Below are 18,440 nucleotides of genomic sequence, written 5' to 3'. Positions count from 1 at the left end.
GCCGCTCTGCATCATCACCGAGTACATGGAGCACGGCGACCTGCACCGCTTCCTGGGGGGGCCCTGCGGCCCCGCCCTCGGGTACGGACACGCCCCCCTTCACCCAGACCACGCCCCCTTCCTCCCGGACACGCCCCCAAAAGACACGCCCCCCAAGGGACACGCCCCTAAAAGACACGCCCCCTAAAAGACCCCCAGGTCCTGCCCCCCCCCCCCCCCCCCCATGGTGCGGCCCCTTTAAAGCCAGCCCCGCCCCTTCTCTTTAGCCCCTCCCACTTCGTATTAGCCCCTCCCCTTTTCCTTTAGCCCCTTCCCTTTAGCCCCTCCCCTTCGCTTAAGCCCCTCCCATTCACATAAGCCCCTCCCCCTTTACATAAGCCCCTCCCCTTTTCTCTCGTCCCTCCCCTTTTCTTTAGCCCCTCCCATTCACATAAGCCCCCTCCCCTTTTCTCTAGTCCCTCCCCTTTTCTTTTAGCCCCTCCCCTTTTCTTTAGTGCCTCCCCTTCTCCTTTAGCCCCTCCCCCTTCCTTTACAGCCAACCCTTTGGCTCCACCCCATTTGCATTTCGACCTCACCCCTTCGACCACGCCCCCTTTAGCCCCTCCCACCTCTGACCACGCCCACAACTGGCCACGCCCCCCAATTGACCACGCCCCCTCCAACTACACCTCTCCCTGACCCCCTCCCTCTGTTCCCACGCCCCCAATCGACCCCACCCTTGGACCACGCCCCCTTTGGCCCCTCCCACTTACGACCACGCCCCTAAACGACCACGCCCCCTTCACCTACATCCCTCCCTGCCCCTCTCCCTCCGTTCCCATGCCCCCAATCGACCCCGCCCTTCGACCACGCCCCCTTTAGCCCCTCCCACCTGTGACCACGCCCCTTCTGACCACGCCCCCTCTGACCACACCCCTAATTGACCACGCCCCCTCCAACTACACCTCTCCCTGACCCCTTCCCATGACCCCAATTGACCCCACCCCCTTATGACCACACCCCATTGCCCCTCCCCTGCGACCACGCCCCCTTTAGCCCCTCCCACTTCCGACCACGCCCCTAAATGACCACGCCCCCTTCACCTACATCCCTCCCTGCCCCTCTCCCTCCGTTCCCACGCCCCCCATTGACCTTACACCTGCGACCACACCCCTCCACGCCCCCTCCCCTTAGACCACGCCCCCTTTGGCCCCTCCCACCTTTGACCACTCCCCTTTCTGGCCACGCCCACCCCCAGGCTGGGCACCCTGCTGCACGTGGGGGCGCAGATCGCCTCGGGGATGCGCTTCCTGGGGGGGCTGACCACGCCCCTATGAGACCACGCCCCTACGAGACCACGCCCACTCTCTGACCACGCCCCTTATGACCACACCCACACGTGACCACGCCCCCTTTGACTACACTTCTCCCTGACCCTCTCCCTCCCTGACCCCCTCCCTCCCTTCCCACGCCCCCAATCGACCCCACCCTTGGACCACGCCCCCTTTAGCCCCTCCCATCTTTGACCACGCCCCTTTCTGGCCACGCCCACCCCCAGGCTGGGCACCCTGCTGCACGTGGGGGCGCAGATCGCCTCGAGGATGCGCTTCCTGGGGGGGCTGACCACACCCTATATGACCACGCCCCCATGAGGCCACGCCCCCTTTAGCCCCTCCCACCTTTAACCACGCCCCTTATGACCACACCCACTTTGACCACACCCCCCAATTGACCACGCCCCCTCCACCTCCACCTCTCCCTGACCCCTTCCCATGACCCCTATTGCCCCCACCCTTGGACCACGCCCCCTTTGGCCCCTCCCACCTTTGACCACGCCCCCTTCTGACCACGCCCACCCCCAGGCTGGGCACCCTGCTGCACGTGGGGGCACAGATCGCCTCGGGGATGCGCTTCCTGGCGGGGCTGAACTTCGTGCACCGGGACCTGGCCACCCGCAACTGCCTGGTGGGCGACGGCTTCCGGGTGAAGGTGGCGGATTTCGGGATGAGCCGCCACCTCTACGCCGCCGACTACTACCGGGTGCGAGGCCGGGCCCTGCTGCCCATCCGCTGGATGGCCTGGGAGTGCATCCTGATGGTGAGCCGGGAGGGAAGGGGTTAACGGGGTCTGGGAGGGCAGCCTCATGGGGAGGGGGGCGCCGGGAGATAAAGGGTTAATGGGGTTAATGGGGTCTGGGAGTGCATCCTGATGGTGAGCCGGGAGGGAAGGGGTTAATGGGGTCAATGGGGTTAATGGGGTTAATGGGGTTTGGGGGAAGGTAATGGGGTCTGGGGGTGACGGGGACACCGGGAAGGAAGGGGTTAATGGGGTCTGGGAGTGCATCCTGATGGGGAGCTGGGAGGGAAGGGGTTAATGGGGTCTGGGGGAAGATAAGGGGGGGTTTGGGTAACTTTGGGGGGAGTTAAGGGGGTTTGGGGGGGAGGTAATGGGGTCTGGGGGTGAGGGGGACACCGGGAGATAAAGGGTTAATGGGGTTTGGGGGAAGAAAATGGGGGTTTGGGTCACTTTGGGGGGAGTTAAGGGGGTTTGGGGGGAGGTAATGGGGTCTGGGAGTGCATCCTGATGGTGAGCCGGGAGGGAAGGGGTTAATGGGGTTTGGGGGAAGATAAGGGGGGTTTGGGTAACTTTGGGGGGAGGTAATGGGGTCTGGGGGTGAGGGGGGCACCGGGAAGGAAGGGGTTAATGGGGTCTGGGAGTGCATCCTGATGGGGAGCCGGGAGGGAAGGGGTTAATGGGGTCAATGGGGTTAATGGGGTTTGGGGTCTGGGAGTGCATCCTGATGGGGAGGGGGGCACCGGGACATAAAGGGTTAATGGGGTTTGGGGTCTGGGAGGGCAGCCTCATGGTGGGGGGGCACCGGGAGATAAAGGGTTAATGGGGTTAATGGGGTCTGGGAGTGCATCCTGATGGGGAGGAGGGCACCGGGAGATAAAGGGTTAATGGGGTCTGGGAGGGCAGCCTCATGGTGAGCCGGGAGGGAAGGGGTTAATGGGGTCAATGGGGTTAATGGGGTTTGGGGTCTGGGAGTGCATCCTGATGGGGAGGGGGGCACCGGGAGGGAAAGGGTTAATGGGGTTTGGGGGAAGAAAATGGGGGTTTGGGGGTGAGGGGGGCACCAGGAGGGAAGGGGTTAATGGGGTGTGGGGTCTGGGGTCTGGGGTCTGGGAGGGCAGCCTCATGGTGGGCCGGGGGTTGGGGGGGCAGCAAGGGGTTAATGTTTTTTTTTTTTCCTTTTTTCATTTCCTTCTTTCCTTTTTTTTCCTTTTTTCCCTCTTTTTCCCCTTTTTTTCCTTTTTTTTCCCTTTTTTCCTTTTTTACCTTTTTTCCCCTTTTTTCCCTTTTTCCCTTTTTATTCCTTTTTTTCTCTTTTTTCCCTTTTCTCTTTTTTTTCCCTTTTTTCCCTTTTTTCCTTTTTTACCTTTTCCCTTTTTTTCCCTTTTTTCTTTTTTTCCTTTTTTACCTATTTTTCCCTTTTTTTCCCTTTTTTCCTTTTTTCCTTTTTTACCTTTTTTTCCCTATTTTTCCCTTTTTTCTTTTTTTCCTTTTTTACCTTTTTTCCCCTTTTTTCCCTTTTTCCCTTTTTATTCCTTTTTTTTCTCTTTTTTCCCTTTTCTCCTTTTTTTTCCCTTTTTTCCCTTTTTCCCTTTTTATTCCTTTTTATTCCTTTTTTTTCTTTTTTTTTCCCTTTTATTTCCCTTTTTTCCCTTTTTTCCTTTTTTTTTCCTTTTATTTCCCTTTTTCCCCTTTTTTCCCTTTTTTCCCTTTTTTTTCCCCATTTTTTCCCTTTTTTCCATTTTTTTCCCTTTTTCCCCTTTTTTAGGGGACTTTCACCCCGGCCAGCGACGCCTGGGCTTTTGGGGTGACGCTGTGGGAGGTGCTGACGCGGTGCCGGGAGCAGCCCTACGGGGCCCTGAGCGACGAGCAGGTCATCGCCAACGCCGGCCACCACTTCCGAGCGCAGGGCCGCCAGGTGGGGGCACTGGGAGGCACTGGGAGGCACTGGGAGGGGCTGGGAGGGGACTGGGAGGGGATGGGAGGAGGATAGAGGGGATTGGGAGGCACTGGGAGGGACTGGGAGGCACTGGGAGGGGGCTGGGAGGGGACTGGAGGGGACTGGGAAGATACTGGGGGTCACTGGGAGGACACTGGGGGTTACTGGGAGGACACTGGGAGGAATTAAGGGTTATTGGGAGGGACTGGGAAGCAACTGGGAGGGACTGGGAGGTACTGGGAGGACACTGGGGGAAATGAAGGGCTACTGGGAGGGACTGGGAAGCAACTGGGGCATACTGGGAGGCACTGGGAGGATACTGGGAGGTATGGGGAGGACACCGGGGGGAACAAAGGGCTACTGGGATGGACCGGGAAGCAACTGGGGCATACTGGGAGGCACTGCGAGGATACTGGGAGGCGCTGGGCATCCCCAATAACACCCCTCCCAGCCTCCCCATGCCTCCCAGTGCCCCCTCACCCCCCCTAACCCTTGGTGACCCCTAACCCCTGATGACCCCTGACGACCCCTAATGACCCCTGATGACCTTCGACCCCTCCCGGTGACCTTCGACCCCTCCCTGAGACCTTTGACCCCTCCCGGTGACCTTCGACCCCTCCCTGAGACCTTTGACCCCTCCCAGTGACTTTTGACCCCCTCCCTGACGACCTTTGACCCCTCCCGATGACCTTCGACCCCTCCCGATGACCTTTGACCCCTCCCTGATGACCTTTGACCCCTCCCTGACGACCTTCGACCCCTCCCTGATGACCTTTGACCCCTCCCTGATGACCTTTGACCCCTCCCTGACAACCTTTGACTCCTCCTGATGACCTTTGACCCCTCCCTGACGACCTTTGACCCCTCCCCGATGACCTTTGACCCCTCCCGATGACCTTTGACCCCTCCCTGATGACCTTTGACCCCTCCCTGTGACCTTTGACCCCTCCCTGATGACCTTTGACCCTCCCGGTGACCTTTGATCCCTCCCTGATGACCTTTGACCCCTCCCTGATGACCTTCGACCCCTCCCTGACGACCTTTGACCCCCTCCCTGGTGACCTTTGACCCCTCCCTGACAACCTTTGACTCCTCCTGATGACCTTTGACCCCTCCCTGACGACCTTTGACCCCTCCCTGATGACCTTTGACCCCTCCCGATGACCTTTGACCCCTCCCTGATGACCTTTAACCCCTCCCGGTGACCTTTGACCCCTCCCGGTGACCTTTGACCCCCTCCCTGATGACCTTTGACCCCTCCCTGATGACTTTTGACCCCTCCCAGTGACCTTCGACCCCTCCCTGATGACCTTCGACCCCTCCCGATGACCTTTGACCCCTCCCTGATGACCTTTAACCCCTCCCGGTGACCTTTAACCCCTCCCGGTGACCTTTGACCCCCTCCCTGATGACCTTTGACCCCCCGGTGACCCCCAGGAGTACCTGCCCCGGCCCCCCGGCTGCCCCCCGGCGCTGCACGGGGTGATGCTGCGCTGCTGGGCCCGCGACGCCGCCGACCGCCCGTCCTTCGGCCTCCTCCACCGCCTCCTCCGCCACCACGCCGGCCTCGCCTGAGCCCCCCCGAGACCCCCCGAGACCCCCCAAGACCCCCCGAGACCCCCCGAGACTCCCCGAGACCCCCTGGGTCTCCCCCGGGTCTCCCCGGCCTTCCTCCCGCGGCCTCCGTCGCCCTCCTCTTCCTCCTGCGGCCTCCTCGGCCTTGCCTGGCCTCATCTTCCTCGGCCTCGTCTGCCTTTTCCGGCCTCCTTCCTCAGCCTCCTCTTCCTCCTTCAGCCTCATCTTCCTCCCACAGCCTCCTCTTCCTCGCCTGGCCTCCTTCCTCAGCCTCCTCTTCCTTGCTCATCTTCCTCCTTCAGCCTCCTCTTCCTCCTTCAGCCTCATCTGTCTTTTTCGGCCTCCTTGTTCAGCCTCCTCTTCCTCTGTCACCCTCATCTTCCTCCCACAGCCTCCTCTTCCTCCTCTTCCTCACCTGGCCTCCTCCCTCAGCCTCTTCTTCCTCGCCTGGCCTCCTTCCTCAGCCTCCTCTTCCTCCTCTTCCTCACTTAGCCTCCTTCCCCAGCCTCTTCTTCCTCCCCCAGCCTCCTCTTCCTCCCTCCTTCCTCCCATCCTCCAGCCTCCCCCCTGCCAGCGTCCTTCATCCCCACCTTCATCCCCTCGTGCTTCAGCCTCCTCCTTCCTCCTCCTCCTCCTCCTCCTTGTCCTTCATCCTCTCCTCGGCCTCCTTCCTCCTCCTCCTCCTCGTCCTTCATCACCATCCTCTTCCTCCAGCCTTCATCCTCCTTGCCCTTCATCCTCCTTCATCCTCCTCCTCCTCCTCTTCCTCCTTGCCCTTCATCCTCCCCTCAGCCTCCTTCCTCCTCCTCCTCGGCCTTCATCACCATCCTCTTCCTCCCTCCTCCTCCTTCCCTCCCCACGGGACCAGGGGGGCCTGGGGGCATTAATTAACCCCCCCCCCAGCCTCGTTAATTATTATTGCTGTAATTATCGGCCGCCCCGCGGAGATTCGGACGCGAATACACGGCGGGATCGGGGCTGCCGCTCTCTGCCTCCTTGGGGACATTTGGGGACATTTTGGGTCATTTGGGGGCACTTGGGGTCCTTTGGGGATATTTGGGGTCGTTTGGGGACATTTGGGGGCACTTGGGGTCATTTGGGGTCTCTTGGGGTCGTTTGGGGTCATTTGGGGTCGTTTGGGGACATTTGGGGACATTTGGGGACATTTGGTGGCCCTTGGGGACATTTTGGGGACATTTTGGGGTTATTTTGGGGTCCCTTTGGGGACATTTGTGTCCCTTTGTGTCCCTTTGGGGTCATTTTGGGGCTCTTTGGGGTCATTTTGGGGCCATTTGTGGTCCCTTTGGGGACATTTTGGGGTCCCTTTGGGGACATTTGGGTCCCTTTGGGGCCATTTTGGGGCCATTTAGGGTTCCCTGGGGCCATTTGGGGATATTTGGGTCCCTTTTGGGCCATTTGGATCCATTTGGGGCCATTTTGGGTGCCTTTGGGATCATTTTGGGGCCCTTTGAGGTCATTTTGGCATCCCTTTGGGCCATTTGGGATCATTTGGGGTCCCTTTGGAGTTATTTTGGGGTCATTTGGGGCAATTTGGGTCCCTTTGGAGCCCCTTTGTGGTCATTTTGGGGCAATTTGGGTCCCTTTGGGGCCATTTGGGGTTATTTTGGATCCCTTTGGGGTCATTTGGGGGCCCTTTGGGGACATTTTGGGGACATTTGGGTCCTTTTGGGGCACCTTTGGGATCATTTGGGGTCCCCTGGGGCCATTTAGGGTCATTTCAGGGCTATTTGGGTCCCTTTGGGGCCATTTGTCCCGTGTCGCGCGCCCCCCCCGCCCCCCCCCCCGCGTGACTCAGGGCTCGGGAACGCGCCCCCCCCCCCCTCCCCCCCCCCCTTGCGCAACGCGGGGAAATCCCGGCCGTGACGTCACACGGGGGGGGGGGGGGACAGGAAGCCGGGGGGGGGTATGGGGGCTATAGGGGAGGGGGATGGGGGGATCTGCGTCCCTATAGCCCCCCCCCGGGCAGCCCCCCCTGCCCTATATGGCCCCTATACGTGCCCCTATAGCCCCTATACGTGCCCCTATACCCCCCCCCGGCCCCTATATATTCCCCTACAACCCCTATACACACCCTATAGCCCCTATACCCCCCCCGACCCCTATATATTCCCCTATAGCCCCCCCCCGCGCAGCCCCGAGCTCCCTATAGCCACCCCCTATAGCCCCCCGTGCAGCCCCTATAGCCCCAGAGCCCTTCATACCCCCCCTATAGCCCCCCACGCACCCCCTATAGCCCCCCATGCACCCCCTATAGCCCCCTATATAGCCCCCATGCACCCTATAGACCCTATATAGACCCTATATAGACCTTATAGCCCTCCATACACCCCCTATAGCCCCCTGTATAGCCCCTATAGCCCCCCATACACCCCCTGTGGCCCCTTATATAGCCCCCATGCCCCCCATAGACCCTATATAGACCCTATAGCCCTCCATACACCCCCTATAGCCCCCTATAGAGCCCCTATAGCCCTCCATACACCCCCTATAGCCCCCTATAGCCCCCCATACACCGCCCTATATAGCCCCCATATCCCCTATAGACCCTATATAGACCGTATATAGACCCTATAGCCCCCCATACACCCCCTATAGCCCTCTACATGGCCCCTATAGCCCCCTATATAGCCCCCCTGCCCCCTGTAGACCCTATATAGACCCTATATAGACCCCCTATAGCCCCCTATATACCCACGATACCCCCAATCGCCCCCTACGTGGCCCCTATAGCCCCCCTATAGCCCCCTATATACCCCCCATACCCCCTATAGCCCCCCTATACCCCCCTATAGCCCCCCTATAGCCCCCTATAGCCCCCCCTTTCCCCCCCTCCCCTCCCCGTACGGGCGGGGAATTCCCCGCCAGGCCACGCCCTCAATCCCCTTAACCACACCCCCAATCCCCTTAACCACGCCCACCACCCCGCCCCTTCGCCTCCCTCCCCGGCGGCCACGCCCCCCTCCTCTCCCCTCACCCAATAGGAGCCGGTGCGGGGGGCGTGGCCTGGCCGGCCGCTATAAAAGCGGCGCCGGGGGGCGGCGGCCGCCATTTTGTGCCATGACGGCGGCGACGGCGGCGGCTCCAGCGGCGGCTCCGTTCCCCAGCGGGGTCTGGCGGGGTCCGGGGGGGTTGGCGCCGACCCCCCCCCGTTATTTCACCTTCGAGCCCCCCGCCGGGCCCAGCGGAGCCCCCCGGCCCCGCCGCCGGCACCGCCGCGTCCTCTACCCGCCCGCCGTGAGTACCTCGGCCTGGCTCTGAGGGGGGGTTTTGGGGGGCTGGGGGGGGCACCAGGCCTCGCCCCCTCCCCCCCTTTATACCCCCGGGACACCAAATTTGGCCTGGGGGGGCGGGGGGCAGGAAGCGGCTCATTTCCGGGGGGGGGAGGGGGGTGAGTCACGGTCCGGGTGACTCAGCCCCGCGTGGAGCCCCGGGGGGGGGGAAGGCGGGGGTGGGGGGGGTCAAGGGGTTGATTATTGCCCCCCCCCGGGGCAGCATTCCCCCCCCCGGGGCAATTAATTGCACTTAATTAGGGGTTATTACCCCAGGATCGCATTGGAAGCTAAGCAGGGTCCGGCCGGGTTTCCTCTTGGATGGGTTCCCTCACACGAGCTCTATGGGGTTGTTACCAGGAGCGGGATTTTTCCCCAAATCATGTTTTTTTTTCCCCCAAAATTTATAACCCATATGCAGGGGGGGGTGTAGGGGTTAATTATTGCCCCCCAAGGCAATTAGTTGAAATTAATTAGGGGTTATTACCCCCGGACCGTCTTGGAAGCTAAGCAGGGTCCTCCCGGGTTTCTTCTTGGATGGGTTCCCCAACATGAGTTCTATGGGGCTGTAACCAGGAGGGGGATTTTTCCCAAAACTACGTGTTTTTTTTCCCCAAAAAAATCTAATCCATATGCGGGGGGGGCATAGGAGTTAATTATTGCCCCCTCAGGGCAGCATTCCTCCCCCGGGGGCAATTAATTGGACTTAATTAGGGGTTATTACCCCCAGATCATTTTGGAAGCTAAGCAGGGTCCGCCCGGGTTTCCTCTTGGATGGGTTCCCCAACACGATCTCTACAGGGTTGTAACCGGGGGTTGGAACTTCACCAAATAACGCCTTTTTTTCCCCAAAAAATGATTTTCTAACCCATTTTTTTAAATTTTTTACCTCTTTTAGGTGCGAAGGCCGCCCCCAACAGAGGAACCGTGCGCTGCCAAGCGCCTGCTGATCCTGCTGCTGGCCGTGGTGGGCGCCCAGGTCTACAGCGCGCCGGGGGACGCAGCACCCACGGTGGCACCCGACGCGGCCGTGACCCCCCCGGTGACACCCGACGTGACCTTGAACACCCCCTCTGTGACCCGGGAGCTGCCCAGGACGGCGGTGACAACGTGCCCACCCAACGGGACCCTCGTAAGGACGCACGCGGGGGCACCCATGGGTGCCTCCTGCCCGCGGCTGCTGCTGCTGTCGCCCACCCTGCACCCCCACAACGGCACGGCCGAGGGTGCTGCCCGCTGAGGGGGTCACCCGGGACCCTCCTCACCTTTTGGGGTGACCCTACGAGACGTCACCAGCACCCCGGGGTGGCACCCGGCACCCCGCCGCCGTGCCTGGTCCCGTTGGACTAATGGGAGCGACGCCCAGCACCCATGGGTGCCCCCCGCCTCGCCCTCGGGGCGGCACCCAGCACCCCAGTGACGTTTTGGGGCCGGACACTACAATATCAGGGCTGTGATGGTACCCAGCACCCCTTCGGGGGGGGTGCTCAGCACCCATGGGTGCCCCTACCTCACCCTCGGGGCTGTGAGGGTGCCCCTCACCCAGCCTCGCGTCCCCTCCCCCCCCCCACTATTTATTTATTGTATTTATTTCTCCGTTATTTAATTGGGGGGAATTATTTAATTGCGGATTATTTAAGGCTATTTAATTTGGGGTTATTTAACGTGATTTCGGGGTTGTTTATACAATAACTTATTCAACACGAGTCGCTGCTGTGTCGTCATTCGAGCTTTGCGTCACCCCACAACCCCCCAAAAAAAGAGAAATTTCACGATTTCTGCCCCAAATTCCCAATTTGGGGGGGCAGAAGACCCGAAAAGAAAGCACCGTTTGGGGTAAAAAGCACCATTTTGGGTAGAAAACACCGTTTTGGGTACAAAGCACCACTTTTCATCGCGAGTCGGCCGTTTATTGAACCGACCCGGGATACAAAGTCACACCAGAAAATAACACCAAAAAAAGGCAAATTCTATCATTTTTTTTAAAAAAGGGGGCTGAAATCAGCCCGGTTTGCTCCCGTTTTGGGTGTAGAAAGCAGGGAATTGGGCAAACCCAGCGCTGTGGCTCCGCACAAGGTAACAAATCGAGTCCAAAATGTGATTTTCAGTGCTGGTTTCTTGTGCAGATGGCCCGAATCTGGGCTTTTTTCCCCCAAATCCAGCGGGAGCATCGCTGCGTGGCCGCGGGAGGGCCAAAACTTCGTGAACAAGACACAAAAAAATGGTATAAAATAACCCAAAATTGCAATTATCGTCTGCTGATAGCAGACGGGCCTGCCACCCCCCACCCACCCCCTAAAAGAAATCCACGTTGGGGCAGAAAAAGGGGGAAAAACCCCAAAAAAGCCCTTTTTCTGCTTCAGTTTTTGAACGTTCCCAAGCGCCGCCCTTTGGGGACAGTCCTGGGAGATTTGGTAAATCCACAGGAGGAGGAAAAACGGGGGGGGAGCGGGGTGGCCCCAAAAAAAGGGGATGGCCCCATAAAATGGGGGGGACCCCAAAAAAGGGGGACCCCAAGAGGTGCCCCAGGGTGGGAACAGCCCGAGTCCTGCTGGAAATGTGCGTTTTGGCTGGTTTTTACCCAAAAAAGGGGCAACGGGAGGGGAGGGGGGCTGGTGGGTGGGTGGGGAGGATGAGGATGGTGAGGGTGGGGATGAAGATGATGATGGTGGTGAAAATGGGGATGAAGATGATGAGGATGAAGATGATGGTGATGAAGATGACGGTGAAGATGGGGATGGTGATGAAGATGATGGGGATGAAGATGATGATGGCGATGGCTCTGGAGGTGAGGATGATGATGGGGATGAAGATCGGGGGCTGGAGGTGCAGGTGAGGATGATGATGGTGGGGATGAAGGAGCTGATAACAGCGGTGAGGGTCACGGTGGTGGTGAGGATGAGGAGGAGGGTGATGAAGATGGGGATGGGGGTGAGGAAGATGATGGGGATGAGGATGATGAAGATGAGGATGGGAGTGTTGATAGCGATGGAGGTGAGGATGATGATGGTGAGGATGATGATGATGGTTGGGGCTGATTGTGATGAAGATGATGACGGTGAGGCTCAGGGCGATGAGGATGATGATGGAGAGGATGAAGATGGGGGTGGAGGGTGTGATGATGATGATGAAGGGGATGAAGATGCCGATATGGCGGTGAGGATGATGATGGTGATGACGGTGAGGATGAAGATGATGGTTGGGGCTGACGATGATGAAGATGATGATGGTGAGGTTCATGGCGATGATGGTGAGGATGATGATGGTAGGGGCCATCGATGATGAAGAGGATGATGGTGAGGATGATGATGGTGAGGATGATGATGATGGTTGGGGCTGATGATGATGAAGATGATGATGGTGAGGCTCATGGCGATGAAGATGATGACGGTGAGGATGACGATGGAGCCGGAGGGGCCAATCCCGAGCCCCCTTGTGCCCGAGACCCCCCCGGGCCCCCCGCCGGGCTCTCCTGAGGGGGGGTCCCGCGGCCCCGCGCCCGCCCCCGCTCAGTTGATGAGGGAGGAGGCCGGGGGGGCGCCCGGGGGGGAGGCGGCCGGGGGGAAGGCGGGGGGGGGGAAGGCGCGGGCCGGGAACGGGAGGGCCCAGGGCAGCTCCAGGGGGGGCAGGGGCAGGGCGGCGGGGGCGGCGGGGAAGGGGGGCAGCGGGGGGGCGGGGAAGGCGCCGGGGGGCAGCGGCGGGGCCAGGGCGGCGTTGACGTTGGAGATAGCGTTGACGTTGGCGTTGACGTTGGAGATAGCGTTGACATTGGCGTTGACGCTAGAGTTGACGTTGGCGTTGGAGATGGCGTTGACGTTGGCGTTGGCGTTGGTGATGACGTTGGCGATGGCGTTGATGTTGGCGTTGACGTTGGCGTTGACGCTAGCGTTGGCGTTGATGACGGCGTTGGCGTTGATGTTGGCGTTGACGTTGGCGTTGACGCTAGCGTTGGCGTTGACGACGGCGCTGGCCTTGGCCTTGTCCCCGGCGTGGGTGCGCTGGTGCCGGTTGAGGTGGGAGCTGCGGCTGAAGCACTTGGCGCACTCGGGGCACTTGTAGGGCTTCTCGCCGGTGTGCACGCGCCGGTGGATGGTGAGCTCGGAGCGCTGGATGAAGCTCTTGCCGCACTCGGGGCAGCCGTAGGGCTTCTCGCCCAGGTGGGTGCGCCGGTGGGTGAGGAGGTTGGAGGAGACGCTGAAGCACTTGGCGCACTCGGGGCACTTGTAGGGCTTCTCCCCGGTGTGCATGCGCCGGTGGATGGTCAGGTCCGACTTCTGGATGAAGCCCTTGCCGCAGTCGCCGCAGGCGTAGGGCTTCTCCCCGGTGTGGATGCGCCGGTGCTTGACCAACGCCGAGCGTTGCCCGAAGCCCTTCCCGCAGTCCCCGCACTTGTAGGGTTTTTCCGGCGCCGCGGCCGCGCTCCCACCGCCCCGGCCTTCCTCCTCTTCCTCCTCCTCCTCCTCGCACTCCTTGCCGCAATCGGGGCAGGCGGCGGAGGATCGCGGCGGGGGGCGGCCGCCGGCGTGCGCCCGCTGGTGCTTGAGCAAAGCGGCGCCTTGGCCGAAGCAACGGCCGCACTCCCGGCACTTGTAGAGCCTGCCGTGGCGGTGGGCGGCCAAAAACCCTTCCAAATGCTGCGGGCAGCGGTAGGCGGCTTGCTCGGCGGCGTGGATTTTGCGGTGCCGGTCGAGGTGGGAGCTGACGCTGAAGCTCTTGCCGCAGTCGCCGCAGGCGTAGGGCCGCTCGCCGGTGTGGACGCGGTGATGGCGCTCCAGGTCAGAGCGTTGGATGAAGCCCTTGCCGCAGTCCCCACAGGCGAAGGGGCGCTCCCCGGTGTGGATCCGGCGATGCTGGGTGAGGTTGGAGCCCCGGCTGAAGCTCTTGCCGCAGTCCCCGCAGCGGTGAGGCCGCTCGCCGCCGTGCGTCTTGCGGTGCTTGGAGAGCGCCGCGCGGTGCCCGAACCCCTTCCCGCACTCCGGGCACCGATGCGGGGCGCCGACGGGTGCCGGCACCCCACCGCCCTCACCCGCCGGCGGCGGACGGGCGCGGGGTTGAGCCCCCGAACGCCCGGCCACGCCGGCGTGGGTGCGGCGATGCCGGTCGAGGTGGGAGCTGACGCTGAAACGCTTGCCGCAGTCGCCGCAAGGGTAGGGCCGCTCGCCGGTGTGGACGCGCCGATGGCGCTCCAGGTCGGAGCGTTGGATGAAGCCCTTGCCGCAGTCCCCGCAGCGGTGCGGCCGCTCGCCGGTGTGGATCCGCCGGTGTTGGGCCAGGTTGGAGCCGCGGCTGAAGCCCTTGCCGCACTCCACGCACCGGTGCGGCTTCTCGGTGACGGTGACGGTGACGACGGTGGCGGTGGCGGCGGTGGCACCGCCGCGGCACCGGCGGCCGCACTCGGGGCAGCGCCGGGGTTTGGCGGCGGCGCCGCGGACGCATTCGGTGCACGGCGCCGGCGTGGTGGCCGCCTTCTTCTTGCGGTGGGCTCGGACGGCGGCGTCGGGCGGTGGCGGTGGCGGTGGGGACGGGGACGTGGCCGCGCCGCCCGCTGCCGCCTCCTCGGTGCCTTGAGGATTGGGGGGGGGGAGGCGGCGTCAAAGCCCCCCCCCCCCCACCCCCTCCGGGACCCCCGCGCCGGGTCCCCAAGTGGCGGCACTAAAGTTGAACCCGGTCCCTTTTTGACCCGTTGTCCAAATTTTGGGGGTTTTGGCCTCGTTTTGGGGGGTCTAGGTCTGAATGTGGGGGGCCCTGGTTTGAATTTGGGGGGGCCTGGTCGCGGTTTTGAGGGCCCCGCACTGAGTTTGGGGTCCTAACCCTGATCTTGTGCCCAAATTTGGGGTTCCAGGCCCAAATTGGGATCCCAGGCCTGAATTTGGGGTGCCCAGGCCTGAATTTAGGGTCCTATTCTTGATCCTGTGCCCAAATTGGGGTCCTAGACCTGAATTTGGGGGATTCAGGCCCAAATTTGGGTGCCCAAGGCTAGATTTGGGGGCCTAGACCTGAATTTGGGGTCCTATTCCTGATCCTGTGCCCAAATTGGGGTCCTAGACCTGAATTTGGGGTCCCGGGCCTGAATTTGGGGGGCCTAGACCTGAATTTAGGGTCCTATTCCTGATCCTATGTCCAAATTGGGGGTCCCAGGCCTGAATTTTGGGTGCCCAGCACTGAATTTGGGGGGCCCAACACCAAATTTGGGGTCCTATCCCAGATCCTGTGCCCAAATTGGGGTCCCGGGCCTGAATTTGGGGTCCCGGGCCTGAATTTGGGGTCCCACCCATGTTCCTATGTCGAAATTGGGTGCCTGGGCCTAAATTTGAGGCCTTATCCTTTTTCCCATGCCCAAATTGGGGTCCCAGGCCTGAATTTGGGGTCCCATCCACGTCCCTATGCCCAAATTGGGGGCCTGGGCCTAAATTTGGGGCCCTAACTGTATTCCCATGTCCAAATTGGGGGTAAAAAGCCTAAAATTGGGGTCCCACCCATGTTCCTATGCCCAAACTGGGGGTCCCAGGCCTGAATTTGGGGTCCCTTCCCATTCCCACGCCCAATTTTTGGGTCCCCCCCCAATTTGGGGGTCCCATCCCCGATCCCATGCCCAAACTGGGGGTCCCAGTCCCCAAACTGGGGTCCCATCCCATTCCCACACCCAATTTTTCCCCCCCACCCCAATTTTGGGGTCTCACCCTTTTCCCACCCCCAAACTCAGACTCCCATTCCCCACCTCGGAACCCCCCCCCCAAATTTAAGTCTCTCCCCCTCTCCTCCCCCCATAAATCCCCCCCCCCATAAATCCCCCCCACCCCAAACCCCAAACCCCAACCCCAAACTCCAACCCCAAACCCCAAACCCCAACCCCAAACCCCAAAATAAAAATTCAGGGGGGGGGTCTCCCCAGCTTTAGGGTCCCACCTCCGTCCCGGGGGGGTCTGGGGGCTCTCTTACGGCCCCGCCGCGGCCCCCCCTGGCCCTGCTCCCGCACCAGCTCCCGCAGCATCTTCTCCACCTGGCTGCGCCCCGCAGTTTGTAGGATCAGCCCCAGCTGGCGCCGCAGATCGGGGTGCAGGGACCCCCCAGACCCCGACCCCGACCCCAACCCCGACCCCGAAGCCGGTTGCGAGGGGGGGGCGGCCTCCGAGGGGCTGGGGTCGCGGTCGGCTTCGGCTCCTGATGGATTTAGGGGAGGGGGTTGGGGAAAAAAGATCAGTAACCCAAAAAAAAAAAAACCCCGAAGTTCGGCCCCAAAATTCCTTCGCCCCAAAATTTACCCCAAAAGTTTACCCCAAAAGTTCAATACCCCAAAAGTTTACCCCAAGAATTCGATACCCCAAAAATTTACCCCAAAAGTTCACCCCAAAAATTCAATACCCCAAAAGTTTACCCCAAGAATTCGATACCCCAAAAATTTACCCCAAAAGTTCACCCCAAAAGTTCAATACCCCAAAAGTTTACCCCAAGAATTCGATACCCCAAAAATTTACCCCAAAAGTTCAGCCCCAAAATTCCTTCGCCCCAAAATTTCATGCCTAAAATTTGCCCCGGAAGTTTGATACCCCAAAAATTCAATACCTCAAAAATTTACCCCAAAGGTTTACCCCAAAAATTCAATACCTCAAAAATTTACCCCAAAGGTTTACCCCAAAAATTCACAACCCCAAAAGTTCACCCCAAAAATTCACTACCCCAAAATTTTACCCTAAAAGTTCGGCCCCAAAAATTCCTTCGCCCCAAAATTTCATGCCTAAAATTCACCCCATAAGTTTGATACCCCAAAAGTTCACCCCAAAAGTTCACCCCCAAAATTCACTACCCCAAGAATTCACCCCCAAAATTTACTCACCCCAATAATTTATCCCAAAAATTTACTCCTAAAATTCGATACCCCAAGAATTCACCCCAAAAATTCACTACCCCAAAGAATTCACCCCAAAAACTTACCCCCAAAATTCACCCACCCCAAAAACTCCCCCCCAAAACCTCACCCCCAAAATTCCCTAACCCTAAAAATTTCACCCCAAAAATGTCACCCCAAACCCCCCCCCACCCCAAAATTTTTTGGGGTCCCCCCCCTCACCGGGCAGCATCCCGCGGCGCCGCTGGGACTCGGCGAAGGCGGCGATGCGCGGCCAGCTGATGGCGATCTCCTCCGCTGGGGGGGGGGCAGCTCAGGGCAATGCCCCCCCCCCAAAAAAAAACCCCAACACCCCCCAAAAAAAGCCAATACCCCCCAAAAAAAATCCAACACCAAAAAAAAATCCAAAACCCCAAAAAAAAGAAACACCCCAAAAAAATCAAACACCCACCAAAAATATCCAACCCCCCCCAAAAAAAAAAACCCCCCAAAAAAAATCCAACCCCCCCAAAAAAATCCACCCCCCCAAAAAAAATACATATGAAAAAAAACCCCAACCCCCCCCAAAAATCCAACACCCCAAAAAAAATATATATAAAAAAAAACCCCAACCCCCCCCAAAAATCCAACACCCCAAAAAAAATCAAACCCCCCCCCAAAAAAAATTAACACCCCAAAAAAAAATCAAACACCCCAAAAAAAAAATCCAACCCCCCCCCCAAAAAAATCTAACGCCCCAAAAACAAATAAATTAACCGAATTCCCAGTAAATCACCCCAAAAAAGGCCAGGGTTGGGTTTAATGGGGGGGTTTAAGGGTTGGTTTTTTTTTGGGGGGGGGGATTTTTTTGGGGGGGTGTATTTGGGGGGGGTATTTTTTGGGGGGGATTTTGGGGGTTGGGATATTTTGGGGTATTTTTTTGGGGGGGGGTTAGGGTTTGGGGGATTTTGGGGGATTTTTTGGGGGGGTATTTTTTGGGGGGAGATTTTGGGGGGGGTATTTTGGGGTGGGTAATTTGGGGGGGGCATTTGGGGGGGGTATTTTTGGGGAGGGGGTATTTGGGGGGGTAATTTGGGGGTTGGGGTATTTTGGGGGCTATTTTGGGGGGGATTTGGGGGTTTGGGGTATTTTGGGGGGGTATTTATGGGGTTATTTTGGGGATTTTTTTTTGGGGGGGGGGTTATGGCTTTGGGGGGGGTCCAGTGCCCCCCTCTTATGGGGTCGCAACTGGGATTTACTGGGAAGCAGCCGCTTTTAGGGCTCCGGAACCATTTTGGGGTGAAAACCGCCCGTTTCAGGCAAAAAGCGGGGATGGGGAGGGGAAACCCAAACCCCCCCCGCCCCAAAAATTTTGGGGTCCCCCCCCCTCACCCAAGGAGATGACGTTCTCGTAGTTCTCCTGCATGGTGCCGGGGGGGGGTCCTGGGGGGGTGGGGGGGGGCACGCGCGGCCCCTGCAACACAAACCCCAAAAACCACCCCATTATTGGGGACCCCCCCAGGGCCCCCCCAATATTTGGGGACCCCAAAAGCCCCCCCATTATTTGGGACCCCCCCAGGACCACCCTATTATTGGGGGTCCCCAAAAACGCCCCCCATTATTGGGGACCCCCCCAGGACGATCCCATTATTTGGGACCCCCCCAGGGCCCCCCCATTAATTGGGGACCCCAAAAGCCCCCCCATTATTTGGGACCCCCCCAAAACCCCCTTGAACCCCCCCAAAACCCCTTAAACCCC

At 59.7% G+C, this 18,440-nt stretch overlaps 3 protein-coding genes across 3 annotated transcripts; 2 read left to right on the top strand and 1 right to left on the bottom strand.

Annotated features, from left to right (window-relative positions):
- The first annotated feature begins 6 nt into the window (after positions 1-6).
- On the top strand, positions 7-5,588 carry LOC309891526 (epithelial discoidin domain-containing receptor 1-like). Its single transcript, XM_082785886.1, has 4 exons — positions 7-81; positions 1,842-2,076; positions 3,821-3,970; positions 5,429-5,588. The coding sequence occupies exons 1-4, from the start codon at positions 26-28 to the stop codon at positions 5,564-5,566; spliced, it is 579 nt and encodes a 192-aa protein (XP_082642012.1). The 5' UTR covers positions 7-25; the 3' UTR covers positions 5,567-5,588.
- Positions 5,589-8,644: 3,056 nt separating this feature from the next.
- On the top strand, positions 8,645-10,562 carry IER3 (immediate early response 3; the record flags this gene model as incomplete). The annotated part of the gene is made up of 2 exons (XM_082785885.1): positions 8,645-8,821; positions 9,755-10,562. The coding sequence occupies 2 exons, from the start codon at positions 8,645-8,647 to the stop codon at positions 10,094-10,096; spliced, it is 519 nt and encodes a 172-aa protein (XP_082642011.1). The 3' UTR covers positions 10,097-10,562.
- A 1,803-nt stretch (positions 10,563-12,365) lies between these two features.
- On the bottom strand, positions 12,366-18,115 carry LOC309891524 (uncharacterized protein; the record flags this gene model as incomplete). Its single annotated transcript, XM_082785884.1, has 4 exons — positions 18,074-18,115; positions 16,925-16,999; positions 15,763-16,017; positions 12,366-14,419 (listed from the first exon to the last, which is right to left on the bottom strand). Exons 1-4 carry the CDS (start codon positions 18,105-18,107, stop codon positions 12,366-12,368), a joined length of 2,418 nt encoding a protein of 805 aa, XP_082642010.1. The 5' UTR covers positions 18,108-18,115.
- Between the last annotated feature and the right edge of the window lie 325 nt (positions 18,116-18,440).

This window comes from Aythya marila (assembly GCF_965140915.1).
Source record: "Aythya marila genome assembly, contig: HAP1_HAP1_SCAFFOLD_1034, whole genome shotgun sequence".
NCBI classification, from domain to species: domain Eukaryota; kingdom Metazoa; phylum Chordata; class Aves; order Anseriformes; family Anatidae; genus Aythya; species Aythya marila.
The sequence above is the reverse complement of the archived record's forward strand: the minus strand, read 5'-3'. Positions and strand labels throughout refer to the sequence as shown.